General features: G+C 36.4%; 1 protein-coding gene across 1 annotated transcript in view; it reads right to left on the bottom strand.

Annotated features, from left to right (window-relative positions):
* Positions 1–4,612: 4,612 nt before the first annotated feature.
* Positions 4,613–19,033, bottom strand: part of INSC (INSC spindle orientation adaptor protein) — a 95,968-nt gene continuing 81,547 nt past the window's right edge. The window contains 4 exon segments of the mRNA XM_026104544.2: positions 4,613–6,104; positions 7,145–7,221; positions 7,874–8,029; positions 11,234–11,300. Of these exon segments, the coding sequence (XP_025960329.2) occupies positions 5,976–6,104; positions 7,145–7,221; positions 7,874–8,029; positions 11,234–11,300 (429 nt within the window). The 3' untranslated portion in view covers positions 4,613–5,975.

Here is a 19,033-nt window from a genome sequence, read left to right as displayed (position 1 = left end):
AGGTTTTATTCATGTATATTACCTCTACAGTTCTAATTCTAGCAAGAATCTTGAAACCTGGGGTTTAGCTCTGTTCTTCTTTACTGCAGTGCAGGCACATTGACTTACCATAGCTTCAAAGAAGGCTTCCCTAGGTGATTCAGTCCATTCCATAATTATTCTTTTGATGCAGGTGAAAATGCACATGGCTGTTCCCGGATCCTTTTAGATGCATCTTCTTGATTTATCATAAACTTTGCCTTACCTAATGAGCGTACATAATGGATATATCTTGTTAGATACATCCTTACAGAACTACTCAAAATGAAGATTTTTACATGATGGGGTTAAAATAAAAAATAAATAAAATCAGACTTTGAGTCAGCTGTTCTGTTCACTAAAACTAGTAAGTTACTTGGATGGAAAATTGAGTAAAACATATGTATATTGTTAGGTCAGAACCAGATACAGTCTAAAGGTTATGGAAGACACTGATAAATGTAGTTAAAAGACACTGGCAATATACAAAAAGCTTAAAGAAAAGAGTACAAGTGGTTTATCTTTCAGTTAGACATCTGTGACACAGGTGATTGCAAGAGTAAGAAAAGGTACTGCATTAGACACACCTTCTTCTTCACTCAAGTCATTTGATCCATTTTACTTTCTCTCTAAAGCAAATTAGGAGTATTACCCACTCCACATTTGTTTTTGCACTGTATTCCCAAGGGTTCCCTTGGCCTCTAAGCTCATTTGAATCATTAAAACAAAGTCACTCACTGACACTTGGGGAAAAAAAAAAGAAAAAGAAATCTTTGATTTGCCAGTGCTTTGTCTGTATTTCTTCTAGTGGTTTTCCCTCATTAATTTGATTCAGTGATTACTTGGCAGAGGACTGATCAATTCATTAATGCTTAGTTACCAAGTCTGCTTATAAAAGTACCAATACCTGGAGGTAGACTATTATACATTTGTTTTCTCTTGTAAACTTTCTGGAGAATATGCTGGTTCTTCCTCCTGTTGTGGGAACAATAAACACATTGCTTTTGTTCTAAGTGATCCAGAGTATGCTTATTTAACAAGCTATTCTTGTTACTTAGTCTCTCAGAAAAATCTTATCAATGTTATAATTAGCAGGACGAGGCCTTAAAACTTAACTCTCCTCTCTGATAATGAGCAAATATAAAAATAATGCAATATAAGAAATAAAACCTCTAAACAGAATTCCAAGCAGCAGAAGTTTGTCACACTTAGCACCAGCTGTATGAAAGAGAAACTCAGACCAAACGGCAAGCTAGAAAGTAGAGATAAGGATTTCTGCAAAACATACGAGTTTCAAAAATACACGACCTTGCGTTTTCCTCGTTCCTGGATCTTTAGCCTGTCAAGGACTAAAACTATTCACCCACCCCACCACCAGTTAAGCACATCCAACTCAGATGAACAAAATCACTCTAAAACTAGTATCTCTAAAAAGAGATACTGTAGTTTTGTGCTCAATGCCATCTTCCCTGCCTCCTTTAAAAATGAGAATACTAGCGCATAGTTTACATTGGCTACAGTGTCACTTTAAATACATTATATTTAGCATAAATTAAGACTGAAAACAAAAGATTATTCACAATACCAAAGGCAATGTTACTTGGACTGCTTGTTACTGATATTTAAAAGGACATAGTTTAAAAGCGTGATATTCAAAATGCATATTTGGAACAAGTCACATCAAATACCAGAATCAGTCTCATCATACTAAGGCAATCAAATCATATCTTTCAGACACTAAAAGGGAACCTTCAAAATAGGTAAGGCAGTCAATTTACCCAGACATCTTTGTAGAGAAAACTATTATTTTAAACAGAACAGATCAGACAAACAACACTCTGCATAAATTATTCACGTACTAAACACACAACAAACTGAGACAAAAAATTTTATTCTATGAATAAAACGTCTGGGCCAAAATATTTGTAAACAGTTCAAACCAAAGCTTAAACCTGAACACGTTGTCCAAAGTCATTAGAGTTAAATCAAAGTTACAAAGGATCCTGCAGGTCACTGCATGTTTGTCTAACATTTCCCCCTATCCCCCAAAAAACCCCAAACTCCCCAATCCAGGATTTTTAGAACAATTTAAAAGAAATTATTACATTTCTGGCAAACATAATACTCAGTTTCCAAAATGACTAAGCTAGTACCTGCCTAGGTTACATGCAGTCTCTACAGACCAGTAAGTCAACACATATGGACTCATACGTATATATGTTACACACATGCTCTACCTTACTCTACTATGTACACTAGAGTTCTAATTTTGATCCACCAAATTACCCATTTTAGTGAAAATATTTGGACATAAAACATTTTGTTTCATATCAGATTGAAATTATACATTTTCGTTCTGTCTTAATCTGCTGCTTTTTTGGTTTAAAAACCAGTCAGTTTCAAACCAAACATTGTTGATCCAAAACTGACTCAGAAGTCATGAGAAAATAACAATTCAATACTAACAACTCTTTAATCGTAAATGAGTCAAGAGGAAAGAGGAGTATTTATTTTCTTGTAAGCATTAACATACGCAAAAATAAAGTACGTAACTTTGGGTGAAAAATTCAGACTTAGCATAAATGGTTTCAGTGACACTTAAGTGATAGCAATCTGAACTGGCTCTTTCGATATGTATTTTTTCTACTACAAACATGAGTTCCATCTAAATTTATTTTGTTTCTATAGTGTGAACAACCATATTTATAATATGAACACATGTAAACGGACTGTTTGGGCCCAGACTTATGGCTACATATATACAGATTGAGAGTATCTAGTAAAATCAATTAATCTGGATTCATATAACTGTATTGGAGAGAAAATTATACTCAATTCATTGCACTGGTCTGCTCACTGTTTGATCTGTTAGAAATGGCTTAAAAATATTATGGGTCATAATTTTTTTTTATCAGCTGCTTTAATTCACTTCACATGTGACCACTGCCTTGCATGATGCCTTATAATACTGAAAAAGACAAGTCATTTTTTTCTTGTAGCAATTTATCTTGGTAAGAATTTTACAAAATACACTGTTCTAAAACATATGATTATTTCTTTTCATTGATTTCTAATTGTACTTTTAGGGGAGCAAGGATTTGCTGCCTAGGTAAGGACACCATTGCAAATAGTGATATGGGTCTCACAGAAGCCATAACCAGCCTGTTGCAGAGTTCATACATCTGGGCTGTTGGACTGCAAGATGGATTGGCATTAGAATCAGTATCATGCTTATGCCAAATACATTCATCTTTGGTTTTCTGTTTTTAAAGACTGTTTGACAGCACTGAGAGAAAAATCTACTGAAAAGCACAGTATTCTGATTCCCCACTGAACCCAAATTATATTTTTCTGCTTCATTTGGTTATGCTCTGAAATTATATATATATATATATATATATATATATATATATATATATATATATATATATATATATATATATATATATATATATATATATATATATATATATATATATATATATATATATATATATTTTTTTTTTTTTTTTTTTAATCCTGCTATTATCTCACAATTGAGCTGCACTTCTGAGGACCCAGAAATTAATCTTTCTGCCTTGGGAGGCCTGTAATTCCCCTGGATTTACTTATCATTCTGATCTGTGAGCAACAGTTATGCAACAATAGTCTGATTCACTCCATGCTCCCCTTCCACAACTAAGGCGATTCCACTTGTGCCAAAATAACACATTTGTAGTCCAGTGACATTTTATCTAGTAATGTCAGTGTAAATCAATATTGGGAACCCCTACTTTTTATATGCAACTACTTTCAGTGTATGTGTAAATACTCCATTGCCTTGATCAGGAGATGATCTCTGCTCTTTTCTGCATGTACATACAACTCTCACATATTTTTTTTCTTTTAGCAGACCAATTGCACATAATTTGTAGTATTTCTGTTTTTATGGGATAAATTCTATCCCTGTCTACAATTGACTAGCTTCTGGTGTTAGTCACGGCTAACAGAACAAGGTTCAGTACAGCATATTCAGCAACAGAATTTGATGTGTTGTATATTATTTGGGATAATCATATTATCAGGATGACTACAACAGGACCTTGTTGAGCTTATTATAATTTATTTCTAGATGAAATATTTTAGAACAAGAATGTTTACTTCCCCACTTAAGGCATGCAGAGTTCATGCATTTCTATTTAGTGAGGAAAGTGTCAAGTCAGTCACATTCGTATAATATTTTGAAACCTGTACAGTGCAATACATCTTAATCTCGTACTTTTAAGGAACTGCCTCAAAGTATGCAAACAAAGCAGAATTCATCTCTGCTTTTATGAGAAAATCACATCTGTAAAATATCTGAGTCTATGCTTATCTTTGAGCAGTTGCTTATGACAGAAGTTGTATGTTTTCTAATGTTTTTAAAACTTCATTCAAGATACAATTCATAGTTAAATGAAGAGATTACAAGGAAGAGATGTTAAAGCAAAAACTTCTTAATCCATATACTCAAGAAAAAAGTGGCCACTCTTTATCACTGCTTGATGCAGGCCAAATTTCTCAGACAGAACAAAATGTGGAAGGCAACAGAACCTTAGCAATTATCTGGTGCCTTTCATCTAAACCCCAAAGAATACTAAATAAACATTAATTGATTAAGCTGTTTAATATATCTACATAGTAACCAAAGTCAAGAAGAATCCTACTTACTTTTTTGGCAGATGTCCTAGTACCCTAAAGATGCCTGATCATAAAGTGATCCAGAGAAATAGTTGCAAACCATCAAGAAACAAATTACAGACCCTTTTGTACTCTACAGTGTCTTTTCTGAGAAAAGAGGCAGAAAAACACTCTCCAGATATTGCTGGTTGACTAATTTCAAATGTATATGGTTTCTTGATGAAAAGAAAAATCCAAATTTTAAGAGAAATATTTATGAAAAAATAGACCTATTTTTACATAAAATCTTTTACTAACTGCAAGAGCTCTTGAAAATCTCATTCCACATTTTTAGAAATACAAGACTAGTTAGAAAAACAGAAAATTGGAAATTTAAGTCATAATCAATTTATCTGTTCTGATTATTTAATGTATGCATGCACAATTTTTCACAGAATTAGTACTTTGAATATTAAAAACATGTCTGGACACAATCATTTCCAGTTATTTTAAGGCTTGGAAAGGAGGGAGGAATTATCAATGCATGAGAATTTTAAGTCTTATGTCGATACCTTCACACTGATGATGTATGTTTGTTTTCATGAAGATTTTTCTAGAAGTCTCTTAATTTGTTGAGAAAATTTGAGTTACATGCATATAAAAGAGTTGTCTGCAATTATGTACCTTCTAATGGATCAGTGTATACAGTTTAAGAATGTCCTCTAACATAATTAAAAGCCAGTATTTGAAAATTTCCTAAAAAATTACCTTAGCTAATCACAGGTAGGCATTTTCATAATTCTATTAAAATATAACAGCAACAGTTAAGAAGTGGCAGTAACAGATTGTAACATCTCTTTCATTTTAAAGTATATTCTTAAAGCTTTAAGGATCCTTTCTTTTTCTCTAATGAAATGAATGCATAAGACTAAAACATTTCTTCTAAAGAATGCAAAATGCTCTAATCATTGTAAAATATCAGCAACAAAACATTACTATAAACGTTCAAAATCAGAGCACCAAATTCTTGGCTTCGTTACCTTGATTCAACTCTGTTAAACAAGACGACAACTTTTTGTTAGATTGCACGGATGTGGTCTGTTGACATGTCTTCAGGTATAGCAGGAAAACAACATAAACAGTTACCTTTGTAAACCACTGAAACAGGTTTGCTTATTCTGTTCCTTTGCTACTACAAACCACATATCTGTGGTTTTAAAATAAATAAGTTATAAATAATAGGCCTAAAATGACATAAAATTGTATACATATTATCTTGATTGTTTTTCAGAGGCTAGCTTGAGGTTTTTGGCTCACATTTATACAAAGCTCTCTTCCATATTTGTGCATAGCAGAAAGGAATCCACAAGTCTGGGCTTTACTAGCTGCTGAAAATCTGAATCTTCAAGTCCATCAGGGCTCATAACTGCTAGTCTTCGTAAGGCTGCCTACAAAAACAGAACAGTAATAGAGTTACAGACTGACAAACTCTTCATTGAAGGAATCCATTATAACAATCTCTAAATAATAGCCAGGACTTGAAATTGACCTGTGCAGGTCCATGGACTCTTTCACCTGGCTGCTCTCTCATTACTGTGTTTATTTATCAGATAAATCTTCTCTCAAATGCAGCTATTAAAGGACAATTCTTTTTGGGCACATTACTCTTAGATATGAGCAGCAGGGACACTGGCATCTTAAAAAAAAGAACACAGGTGACAGTCAAAGAGCTTAGGTTGTAAACCCATCTCTGCTGCACATCTCACACTGCCTCTTTGTACCTCAATTACCCGCTCAGCTTTTATCTTATTTATGGAGACTGTGAGCTGTCTGACTCAAAAAACACCTCCTACTGAAGTTTTATGTAATGCCCATAACAGTCCTTTTAGGCACTAGTGTAGCAGAAAGAAACCATACGTTTCAAACCATCTGGGAACAAATATTCAGACTATGAGACTGCACAATAGAAAATGTGTTGATGATATGTTAGCCTTCTGTTAACCACTCTTTGGCTGGGCTCTATAATGTCTTAGACTTTCAGACAGAAAAATGGATTGTAATGAAAGAGAAATCTCTTTTCCTCTTTTCAGCCATTCTACGTAAATATTTCCATGCATTCCTCTGTGTGTGTGCAGGCATGTTCGCATGTGTACAGATAAACGGCTGGTAATTCTGTGCCTCAAGGCTTATTTCAGCAAAGACAGCATCATCAGAGAATGGAATTTAAGAATTACGGAAACCTTAAATTCTGAAACACTCCAGTGAATTTTTGATTCCTCTGTACTGTGAAGATGAAGTCATTTCTGCATAAGTGCCTAAATCTCCAATTAGAAGAGAAGTAATTGGCAGAATTATGCTTAAGGGCTGCAGGAGACTCTAGCCTAAATTTAAAACATTCTTGCAATACTTATACATTTTGAAATCGTTTGGGATGGGGTTTCAGCATTTTGCAGGATAAGCAAGGAAGGATGATAAAAAATGTACCTACCAGACATGCCACTAAAACAGAATCGCTGTTATTTCTTTCAGTTGGTGATCTGCAAAGTTTAATTAGGCGAGGAATACCTGAGTGCACAGAAAGAGTTTGGGGAGAAATAATTTAGAAAATTTAGAAAAACAAACTCCTTATTTTGAGATAAGAAGCCAGTTTCTTTTTTATTTTTTACAATATTTTATATTTATCTTCCTTATTTGATATGGTTTCTAAGGCAAAGATTGTATGCAAATACTTATGGGACTGTCCAAGGAGCTATGCAGTTCAGAACAGTCCTGATTAATAGTTGCAAAGCATAAACAAACAAATGCATTGTTTTTACCCTCTACTGCTCTTTGACAAAGTAAATAATGACCTCCATTCCTTCCCTATCAATCATTCTACACACCTGTGAAAAGCTCTAGCCAAAAAACATGTTGCTTCCTACCAGATTTGTTATATTTTAAATTGCAGGGGCCCAAGTTTTCTTTCTGCTGATGCATCCTGCCATGAGGGTTTAAGGAAAGGAATGGGGGATGCAGCACTGTCAGTTGTCAGAGTCTGCTCCAGCTATGTGTTGGGAGGAAGCTGCACCTCATGTTCCTTTGGGAACTTAGAGCTTCATTTAGCATAACCTCCTAACCCACTCTCTGGATGGACTGCTTAAGGAACCTCTTCCACAAACTGTACCAAGAGAGGTACAGTTCCTCCCTCTTTTCCATTAAGCAAGTGATACATCCTTACAGCTGAGTTTTACGGCTGCATCTGCCACCTCAGGATCTCGGCTGAGTCGTGCCAGCGTAACTGCAGATTTCTGTTGGACTCGCTCACAAGCGGCAACTTCTGCTGAATTTCCCGAAGATGATCTCTCAAAGAGCATTTCCAATAAAAGCTGAACACCTACAAGGACGTGAAAGCCATTGTCAGCCTCTCTCCTACTAAACTTCAGTTCAAAAAAGTAAAAGGGAAAAGAAAGCTAGGTAAATACAGACCAATCATCACCCAGGTAATGCATGAAGAATGCCTAACAGTGGCTTGCAATTTTGCCATCAGGATTTAGGTACATTTGACCTGTGCAAACCTTTGTTTTCACTAGGAAGCTACAGAGCTTCTGGAACTAGAAAATGCACTAGTTCTCTTCCCTCTTCCATTCAACCTGCTTTGAAACACACTGACTGGAATCTAGGGGTTGGCATTTTAGATTGACTCAGCAAATTTTTGAAACCTAAAAGCAATTCTTTCATTGATTCTAAACCAACCTAAAGGTACCACTAACTTAAAAACTGGTAGTAATAAATTTCAGGTCTCTATATGAAGTTTTGTTCTGAATTAGAGGAAAATTAAACTTTTTTTTTTCAGTTTATGTATTTTTAAGCAAGCCTTTAAAAGCTCCCCCTCAAACTGTTTAAATACACAAAGCATTCACCATTTTAAATACCCTTCATGACGGAAAAGCGGAAGTTCTGGCCTCTCGAAGTTTATTGTGCTGCTGCTCTTGACTTCAGGATAGATAATTTCACTCAGGGTGAAATGGTTTTATTAACTTATTGTTGCCTGTAGAAGCTGATATTCTTATTGCAGCAGGACAAAAACAGATGAGACTGTACTGATTTATATTTTCTAAATTGTTTTAAATGTAAGGACAATTATGTGCTATTAGACTCTGTATGCCATCAGGCATTCAGATTACTTTAGCTAGCATCAGAGGATCATGACTATTAGAACATTTGCATAAATAATTAACGGAACTAACATCAGAATCATACAACTAAATAATAATCAATTGACACAAAAAATGTTAAGTCAAAGTTGAGAAGAAAACCCATCCAAACACCTTTCTCAGTAGCATGTTTGTGAATCCAGCTTCTGATCAGCAGCTAATTATTATAGTATTAGCCAGACACAAGCAGCTTTTATACACAAGATGAGTGTCAACCCTCCTCATAAGCCTGAGGGCAAATGCTTCTGTGTGCACTTAAGAAGTATATACACAAGTTTACTTTGCCATGTACACACTTTGGTTAATCATGTGTTTCACTGAGGGAGGACTAGAGCAAACACTACCTTCTGTTTTCTCTTGGGAAACAGAATGGGCTATTTGGCACTGTATATTTGGGTTTTTTTTAATCACTTTGGGTCCAGGTCATGCTTACAACTCACAAATGGTGCAAATGTGCAACAGGGTTTTCAGGGCTTGGCACTCTCTTGAGTTGGATGACAAAGGACCCAGGCTGGTCTATCTACTGTATTACTTACTGGTTGGCCGACTTGGATTGCGCTTCCTAATCCACATGTACATCTCCACCTACTGCAGCAGTTATGCCTAGTTAGCATAGCTGTTAGCATAAGCCCATGAACTTTAACTGACTTTCTGCTGCAGCAGAACTAAACAAAATACAGTTAACCACCTGTCCCAAAGAACAGAATAGTTTTTGGTGTGCTCAAGGGAATACAGAGCTAAATTACACACACAACCTGTTAAGTATCAAGGAGTACAAAAGAGTCCAGGACATGTCCAGAACAAACAAATTTCAAGTGCCAACAATGGCAACAGCAAATCAGAAGACAACAGCTCAAATCAAACAGTCAAGTCACGAACCATGTAGTCTCTACCCTGTCCTATAATTAAGGACATCTAGGAATGCTGGGGTCTTGCCAAGAGTTTCTGAAAAGACTCTGGGAAGAGATGCCCCATGACCCTGCACCAGGATCTGGGACAATCTCTCCAACTGCCGGAAACACAGGCAGAAGAGACCCAAGGGCACCCCACATCCTGCGCCAGAAGCACACATCGCACAGCGGGAGCCACCACCAACCTGACAGACCTCTCTCCAGGACTGCCCCACCTCTCTCACAGAACAAGGAGGTCATGTAAGAAACCACAACGCTAACCTGACCAGCTTCTCCTCCTCACTGCACCATGTCCCACACAGGAAAGGAAACCCGTGTAATTCATAAAATTGCATAAATCTGTGATTAAAGTGCTTTAGCATCCAAATCCGTTCAGCCTCTACACTCATTTGGTCTCAAACCGCAACACCCACCTGCCCTAGTGAGAATATCCAATGCACACTACCTATGTGCACACATGGATTTCATCAAGCAAATTAGTTGTGTATGGTTCTTGCCAGTCATATTTGTGCACACAGAGCTCACATTTTCCACTGAAATGCAAGAAACAGCTAAATCCAATATTATATAGGAACTGGCCAGTTCTATTTCAAGAACTACCTCTACAAAGGGACTTTTTGAGACCCCTTCTCCCACCTACAATCAGCAATCTCTGAGATTCAAATGGAACTAAATTCAAACCATTCCTACCCAAACATTAATTTTAAAAAGGGAGGTGGGGAGAAGGAGTATTCCTAGGACAGAAGAAGCAATAGATGTGATGCTTCACACTTACTGAATATCTTCTACTAGAAAAAAGCTGTCTTAGTAGATCACCTGGCCATGAATTTGCTGGAAGGTGTGATATTAAGTCACTTACATCCTCCTATATTATCACCCACAGAATTGTAAACCTAACTTCTCAGACTTCTGGTGGCCCTATAATGCCTAGTTCTTTTCTAAACAATGAATTTCTTACAATATAATATTTAAAGGAGTGTGGAAAAAAATGTAGCAACCACTTTATAGTAATAAAAACATAATGCCTCAAAATTTACAGTACTTTTGAATACTTGTGAACAAAGTGACATAAAATGCAGGTATGCATAGGTCAGTATCAGATGATATCTTTCAATGTGTAAGAACTGCCACCTTACACAATGTAATTTATAAGAACAAAGGCTTCTGAAACACTTCATACTACCCTGTGTTGTATCTGTGGATACATGACACAAAAAAACAAACAAAAAAATTAGCAATATGGTCAAACATGCAAAGTTATCTAAAGCAGTGATAATTTATTTAAAGTGCACAGAACCACCCCATGGACTCATTTTGTATCCTGCATCAACATGTATTATCCAGCTGACACAGGCTTCACTAACAACACTTAATTTTGCAACCCTTCTCCTTTGATTTGTATTGCTCCTCCTTTCTCCTTTACCCACATTCTCCGCCAACAAATACAGAACGCAATTCAGCTAAAATACATACCATTTCCTTGAATGATTTCTGAAGCACATTGGTCCAACACAGACATGTTTGCCAATATTGTTACCACCTGTTATTAAAAAGAGAAGGAAATATGAAGATATGAAGTCTAGCCTTGTAATTCAGAAATGCTAAATACCACTGTGGTTTCCAAAACCAGCATGGCAGAACTATGGCAAACACAGTAAAATTAAAAAGCATTCTTGTAGGTGGACAGTCTACTTCTACCTCTGTGATTTCTCAGGGGTCTTTATCTTACATAGGGCTGCTAACTGAAATCCAGACAGCCAGAAAAGGTAAAGCTTCCTTCTTCCTTACACTCCTACACCCTTACATAAAGACTTGCCATATAGATATCCATGCAGCAGATTTGTTCAGCAGTCAAATCAGCAGAAAGAAGGTAAACATGTAAAAAAAAAAAAAAAAAAACACAACCAACCAAGCAAACGAAGCTGGAGACCTACGAAAAGTTCAGCCAAGAGCTGCCCTCCCTCAGGAGCAAATCCTGTAGTCACATTCCAACTCAGGCAGAGCTCATAGTGAAGGCTAAGAACTGGTACATAGCATATATCCAGTAAAAGTAATTTATTGCTATGCTTTTGCTTCAGCTGAAATGTTGAGGAACCCTCACAAAAGATTTGAGTTTTGAGCCCTGATTCAAGGAAGGATTTAAAGAATACTTTTCAGTTCTTCTGAAGTCATGTATTATGTGCATGTCAAAGCGCTGTCCCAAACTGAGCTGGACTTAGGCATCTGTTTATGTTTTTCCTGAGCTAAGGCCAAAGTTAGGTTTTGTACCAACAGAAGCACTTTTTGAAATCCTGATCTACAGAGTATCTGTCCATCCAAAATAGCACTGTTTTCAAGATCAGGCACAAAGCAACTTGCTTAAGGTGATGCAGCAAGCCTTTGACAGAGACTAAATCATGTGGAACTGTTGGCTTTCAATCACCTACTCCATTCAGTGATATCATATGTTTTCTCTCAGGCATCCTACAGGATATTCTTTTATTTTTTAGTCTTCAAATAACTTTCTTCCTGCATGCCAATACATGTCAATGTTAACAGTAAATGCGAGACCAAATAAAAAAATGTTATGTATAATTAGAACACAAAACAGAAATAATATTCTTTCTTAAATGTTTTTTATTTTCTTTCTATTCTAGTTGAGCAATGCTGATCTGCCTCAAAAATAATGATCAGTTTGAGAACTGCCTATTAGCTTTTTAACTGTACAGCATTAGTCCACAAACAAGCAAACTTCTTACATAGATGTAAGCAGGCATGAGATCAAATCACCATTCTGATCTCACTTTGCCATTTTAATAACAAGGATGACTCATCTCTGATGCTGTGACATAAAGGTCTTCCACTTTTGGACACAGTGTTACAGTGTCATCTCTCTGAATAAATATACTTACTTACGATGCAAATGAGTTGCTGAAACTAAAGAGTGACAGGTAGAAATCTGGTAACTCAGTATATGTCTATGTATTTATTCCATATTAATTATTAACAGTGTATCAGGGAGAGTGTATATGTTTCTCATTCTAAATTATATCCTGCTAATGAAAATTACTTCCTCTATGAAGAATCTGTACCCCATGTGGCGCTCTAAGCCACAGATGAAGAATGCAATTAACCGCAATTTGAATATGTGCCAATTATTCCACTGCTTCAAGTTATTTTGTCTAATAAGTATTTTCATATGTAAAAATATTTTGTGTACATCTTTTGACACCAAAAATTACTTGAGTGATGGTTATATCTACACTTCAGACACCTTTGCTTTCTTTGACTATGCAGCCACCTATACTTTGTCAGGTATCTATGAACTAGCATAAAGGATTTATATTTAACCTTGTTCAGAGAGGTTTATATATGGCCCTTTCTATCAATAACTGTCAAGTTCAACTACAGATTAACTTGCTCCATATAGACAGATTTTTATTCCCCAAAACAACTCACATTTTCCTGTGATGTGACTAACGTAAACATGAAATAGCATAATGTAAACACATGACAGACAACCTGGATCAAGAGTTTACTTTAAGTATTGTATTTCCCCTATACTTGCCTACTTTATAGTTGAGTATATATGCAGCTTACATGAAAATTTCTCTCTGTAACACAGACCAAAGTTCAAGGAAGTTTATTACTACAGATGAACTCTCCAGGGAAGAGCACAAACTTATATGTAGACTCAATTTGCTTTGAAAATCAACACTTCTGGGAGGACTAGTATTAATGAAGCCTGATTTCTTTTGGATATAGATTTGATCACAAACCATAAACAGAACTTTTCTAATGGTATCTCTCCTACTGTAGTTTCTTTTTGTCTAATGATGCATAGGCTCATGCTGCAATCTTTACCTCAACCTCTCTCTTTCCATTACCTGCCCTATCAAGTGGACAAACAGATAGATATTATTACGAGACATGGAGCACAAATATAAAGGTGACTGCCTAAGCCTCATTTGCACCAAGAAAACAGATGAAAATTACTGGGGGAAAAAAAATAGGTAGGGAAACCTCTTTCAGAATTCAAATAAATTAGAATTTTACAGTCATTAGAGTAAACATAATAGTCAAAATACAATCTCTAGCATTCAACTGCAATATTTAATATCAATTTAATTATTCTTACAAGAAATTTCTTGAACAATATTACATTCCAAGATTATAAAGGATTGGCACCTGTGACAATTTATAATTCTTGTAATCCTTCTGGATTCCTATGCCATACAATGAACTTTGAGTCAGCTGAAATTACATACATACACACAAAAGGATATCCATGAACACAGAACACACGACCTCGGATCACCTGCCAAGTCCTATGACACCATGGAGAAAGTCTGTGCTCAAGCCATCCACAAATTCCAGCACCCTAGTGCCATCTTGAAATATGGAACAGGCAGAGGTGCTATTAAACAATGAATGTCAGAGATTTTCCAGCAAAAACCTGTTGATTCATCATACCTGGAATTTTTTTTAATGAAATCTCTCTCAATCATTTGCCAAATCTATGGGAGGATTCTTAGTGGACTGCCTTTGAAACGATGTGCTGCAAGAATTGATGGCTTGAACACCCGTCCAGCACTAATTCCCCACCTTGGTGCCTGCACGTCTACTATGCAGAGCTGTTCTGGAGCTAGATCTTCACTCCTGTATATCCAGTATCTCTGACTGTAGCAGTCTACAATAGTCTAACCCAGTCTAGTCTACACTCTAGTCTCTGTTACCCAGGCTCATCAAAACCTTCAGGTGCTCCCCTACAGTGGCAAATTCTGTTAATTAGGGCAGCTCCAGCTTTGTCTACAGGAACTGGATGCCCTAAAACCACTGGCAGGGGTTAGCTGCAGAGTTAGGATATGGTAGGGAACACTGCAGAGTCTGGAAGATTTCCAATTCATTGGGGGCTGGGGGGTGGGCTGCAAAAGAATTATAAAGAATAACTATTATAAATAAATGGAATAGAAATCCATAAACTCAGTTGTATAGTTAAACATGCCATCAACATGACAACACCAAGTACAGAAAAAGGAGAAGGGACCCTGGCTGGAAAACGCGCTTTTTGCTAAACTATTTAAAAATATTCTCATATGGATAGACAGCCATATTATTTTGATCCTGTTCAGAGAAGCTAAAATGACTGACCACAGAATTCAGATCCTTTCAGTTTCAGTCTCTAGTTTAAAACCATGTCTGCCATATTATGATTCAAATCATAGGCCTGACTCGCATTCTCACACTCTCAGAAGGGAAAAATATGCCGCACATCAAGGTAAAGAAAACATCTATTACAATTTGGGGGTAACAGAAAAGTAATAATATAATGTTGTATGTTGAGAAAGAGAATTCAGAGATGAAGATACCAGTGGGAAAGGGCAAAATAAGTAGTAGTCTGCTCCCAGATTTCTGAATGTCTAAATTTATGAAACTTTTTACATCTCTTGCTGATTTGGACTGAAACACTTGTTGCTCAGCAAAAAAAAAAATGTTTAGGAAACAAAACAGTACTCAGGATACAACCAAAAATCAAATGTTCCCAGAAAGGACCATTAAATCATTTATGATTTAATAATCTTCATGACTTCCTATACTCATGGGATCTTTAATTTCATTCATTTATGCAACTGCTGACCTCCCTAACCTGTATTTAACTCAGTACTATCCTTCAGTAAGGCTCTGTCTTGATATGATGACAGAGAAACGCAGAATCCAGTATTTCTCTTCATAATTTTCCTTCAGTGTTGGTTTTATTTTAAGTGCCTAATTCCCACATTGATTGGGGGATGTCTTGGCATTTATTTCATGGCTTTTTTTCTTTCTTTCTCTGGTCAGTTAAGAGCTTAGCTTATTTACTAGAGTTTGGTGTCTAGTGAGTTACCTCTCAATCTTCTTTTTGGTAAATTAAACTGAGTTCTTTAGCTCTGTAAAATCCAGGCATTTTTTCCAGACCAGCACAGTTATTTCTGAGACTTATTACTGCTAGTTTTCTAGTTAGTGAATATCTATTTTAAGGGAGTATGCATTCAAAAGAATTTGCAATACCAGTCCTTACTCACAAGGGAGTTACAGCACTCAAACACTGTAGTAATGAACAACAGAGATAAATAGACTTGATCAACAAATAATGAACTGCCTAATAGATTTGCTTGACACCAGATGAAAGCTGAATTATTCAAGTCAGTGTCACATGATATACACTACAAAAAACCACCAGTGTAACAGGCCTCTGGGGTTTATCTGTGCAGTCACCACCTAGCTGTTAATATGTGCTATGCACTACTCACCTAAACTGTCTAATAGTGACACACAGTAAAATACAACATGGCCTAGAGAGAATTTTCAGACTAGCTCATAGTTAAGCATCTCCTCTATAGGCACCGACTTATCAAAACATTTAACATGCAGATAGCCCCACTAGGACTAATTTGATTTTTCACAAGATTAAACTGAGACCAAGGAGTTAATTTTCAGAGCTTAAAAACTCCCCAAATCAAAAGGCTTTGAAAATTCACCTTTTAACCACTCATTGGTGAATTAGGTATGCAGAATTTTTGTGGGTTTTTTTTCCCCCCTTTAAGTCTATGGCAAATTTCTATAGACATATTTCATACTTTTTCAAATGTTGGCATAGCATCACGTTGCTAGCCTCACAGCTGCTTTGGAAATTAATTAAAAACCCTACTAAAGATCCCTACTTCTATAATCAAAGTAAGTACAGACAGTAAACACAGATACCCCTCTACAGTGACATCATCTCCCACCACTACAATAACTGGCAGTGTTGGCGCTGTTGGTAACTGTAATAAACAATCTACTTTTTATCATTTGAAAAGAATTTTTAGTCCCACACAATTTCCCTCCATCCACCCAGTCTTTCACATGTATTGACTCTAGGAAAGATGAACCTTCCTTTTGATTTCTGTGGTTGGATTTTCACTGAACCCTAAGGAATTACAGTATCAAGACTGATTCAAATTTGAGAAACTGTATGGTTAAATAAGAACCTTTAAAATAGTTTTGTTCAAAACCTCTTGAAAGAGAACAGTCAGCCTAAGGAAGTTCTCATGCTAAAAGAATGTAATCATAAATAACACAATAGCATTTTTCCTTTAAAACAATTAATGCTAATGTTCATTAACCAGCGCACAAAGATACCAAATGCCTGTTGCAAAAGTGAAAACTAGATGAAAATGCTTTGTTATAAGCTAAGAAGATATATAAACTGAGAGTGTAAATCTCAAATGTTTTAGGTAACAGAGAGGTTTAAACCTAAAGGACATGTAAGAAACAAAAGGCTGCTTTACTGCTTGAGATAACTCATCCGTAACAGCAGAGATTTAAGATGACCTAAAAGTACATCTGATTAGTGTGAAACCAGCTACTCAGGGAGAAAGGTGCAGCAGGATTTGGAAGATGAAAGTACACATTTTGGGCTGTAAAAGAGACAGTATCTTCCACTTCTCAACCCCTGTGAAGGGTCACTTACCTCACTTGGAGAGATCTACAGAGGTGAAAGGTGTGACGGCAATGTATTTTTACTGATAATAAAGGCACACTGTTTGGTAAGCCCTTATTGATAGTCCCAACATAAATAGACGCAAGCTCAAAATGAGAATTACCAAGTAATTTAATTGAGTGGCAAAGCAGATCAATATAGAATTGCTAATCTTCTTAGTTAATTACTCCTTTAAGGCTGATTCATCACTAAGTAAAATTAATTTTTGCTATGTATTATAAGTCTATGTGGTAATTCACTCAAATTAATGACATAAGGTTAAGTCAGAGTGTGTCTGCAAAGTTCCAGATACCCACCTTCAGGGAGAAAGGGGCATCTGCCAACTAATCAGAAGCAAGATGGGGTCTTTCTTTCTGAATGAATATTAAAAATACCTAAACTTTGTGATTCAAGATCAGCCCACCTAGAGACAGCAAAAGAGTATTCACAGCAATGGTCAAGAACAGGCATTTCTTCAACTCTATGTAGAAAGTCCTTTTAGGCTACTTTAGAAATTTTCTCTGATATATGATATTACTTAAAAAAAGAAAACTCAAACCCCTATGGATCTGCAGGCCATCTTTTTGACTAGGAATTCAGTTTCCTTCCTAAAAATAGGGAAGAAAACATACCTAGATAAGCAGATCAGTCTTTCTGGTACCTGACTGGTAAGAGGCAAACATCCCCATAAAATAGTAATAACAGTTACAGACAGGATCTGCTGGTGTATTCATGTTGATGAAAGTCTGGGTCTAGCTATCTAGGTCTGCTCTGAGACTGTGCCAGGGAGCTACAGTCTTGGAACCCCGAGGTGGAGCAACAGAGACTAAAACTAAATGAATCTTATCTTTGGTGTGAAGGAAATCTTTACTACATTTTAATTTACTTTACTTGATATTACTGACTAATCTAGTTAAGGAGTAGGTAGAGTAACCAGATTGTCAGAATTTTTTTCTTTTAAAGAAACACAAGGAAATGTGTCCTGTGTGGGTCACATGGTCAATGGACATGTCCCCTAAACCAGGTTACATGACTCAAAACCTGTGATGGAGCCAGAGCTAGTCTCTCTCAGCTCTGGTAAGTTCTGGGGCCACAGTTTTCCATGTTTCAGATGAAAACCCAGGAAAAAAAGATTATCTATCAGACTTCCTTCTTGCATCCTTGCTTTGGAACTGACTCAGTTCACCCAAGACACCTGGCCTCCCTAGAGCAGGGCATAATTCAGCCTAAGCCAACATGCAGTTGTAGAAAACAACTTTGCTTGTTTATCTAGACTACTTGGACTCATGGTCTGAGTATGCAGGAGTAAGCTTAACTACTCTCATTTTGGAGGAAGCAGAGTGCAAGGATCTACTTCAACTGCCACCACCTAAAGCAGAGTGGTCAGGAAGTAATTTCTGCTGCCTGTCCTCGAGTTACTTACTGGAGAAGGAAAAAGAATCAGGAAAGAAAGTGGAATCTGTAGAAATGCTGTTTATATAAGCTCACCTGCTGATAACTGAGACTGAAATCACAACCTTCTCCCAGGTAGTGATTCTGTTCTGGAAAAAATGTTACAGTGACAAAGCTCAGAATGTTCAAATCCTGCTATTTCATTTCCCGATGGACTGAAGACAAAAAGAAGAAAAAAGCACCAAAATGCATACACAACCGTCTCTGACCTACTGCTTTATGATTGCTACAGCCTGCAGCAAATTCTCGTTTCTAGTTTTTGCAGTTAACAGCCCTTCTTAAGCACAGCCTGCTTGTACCGTGAATCTGGCAGGCAGGATAGAAAATAAAAACTGCAATGA

The sequence above is a fragment of the Dromaius novaehollandiae genome, chromosome 5, assembly GCF_036370855.1.
Source record: "Dromaius novaehollandiae isolate bDroNov1 chromosome 5, bDroNov1.hap1, whole genome shotgun sequence".
Classification (NCBI taxonomy): domain Eukaryota; kingdom Metazoa; phylum Chordata; class Aves; order Casuariiformes; family Dromaiidae; genus Dromaius; species Dromaius novaehollandiae.
This window is presented reverse-complemented; position numbering and strand designations above follow the sequence as displayed.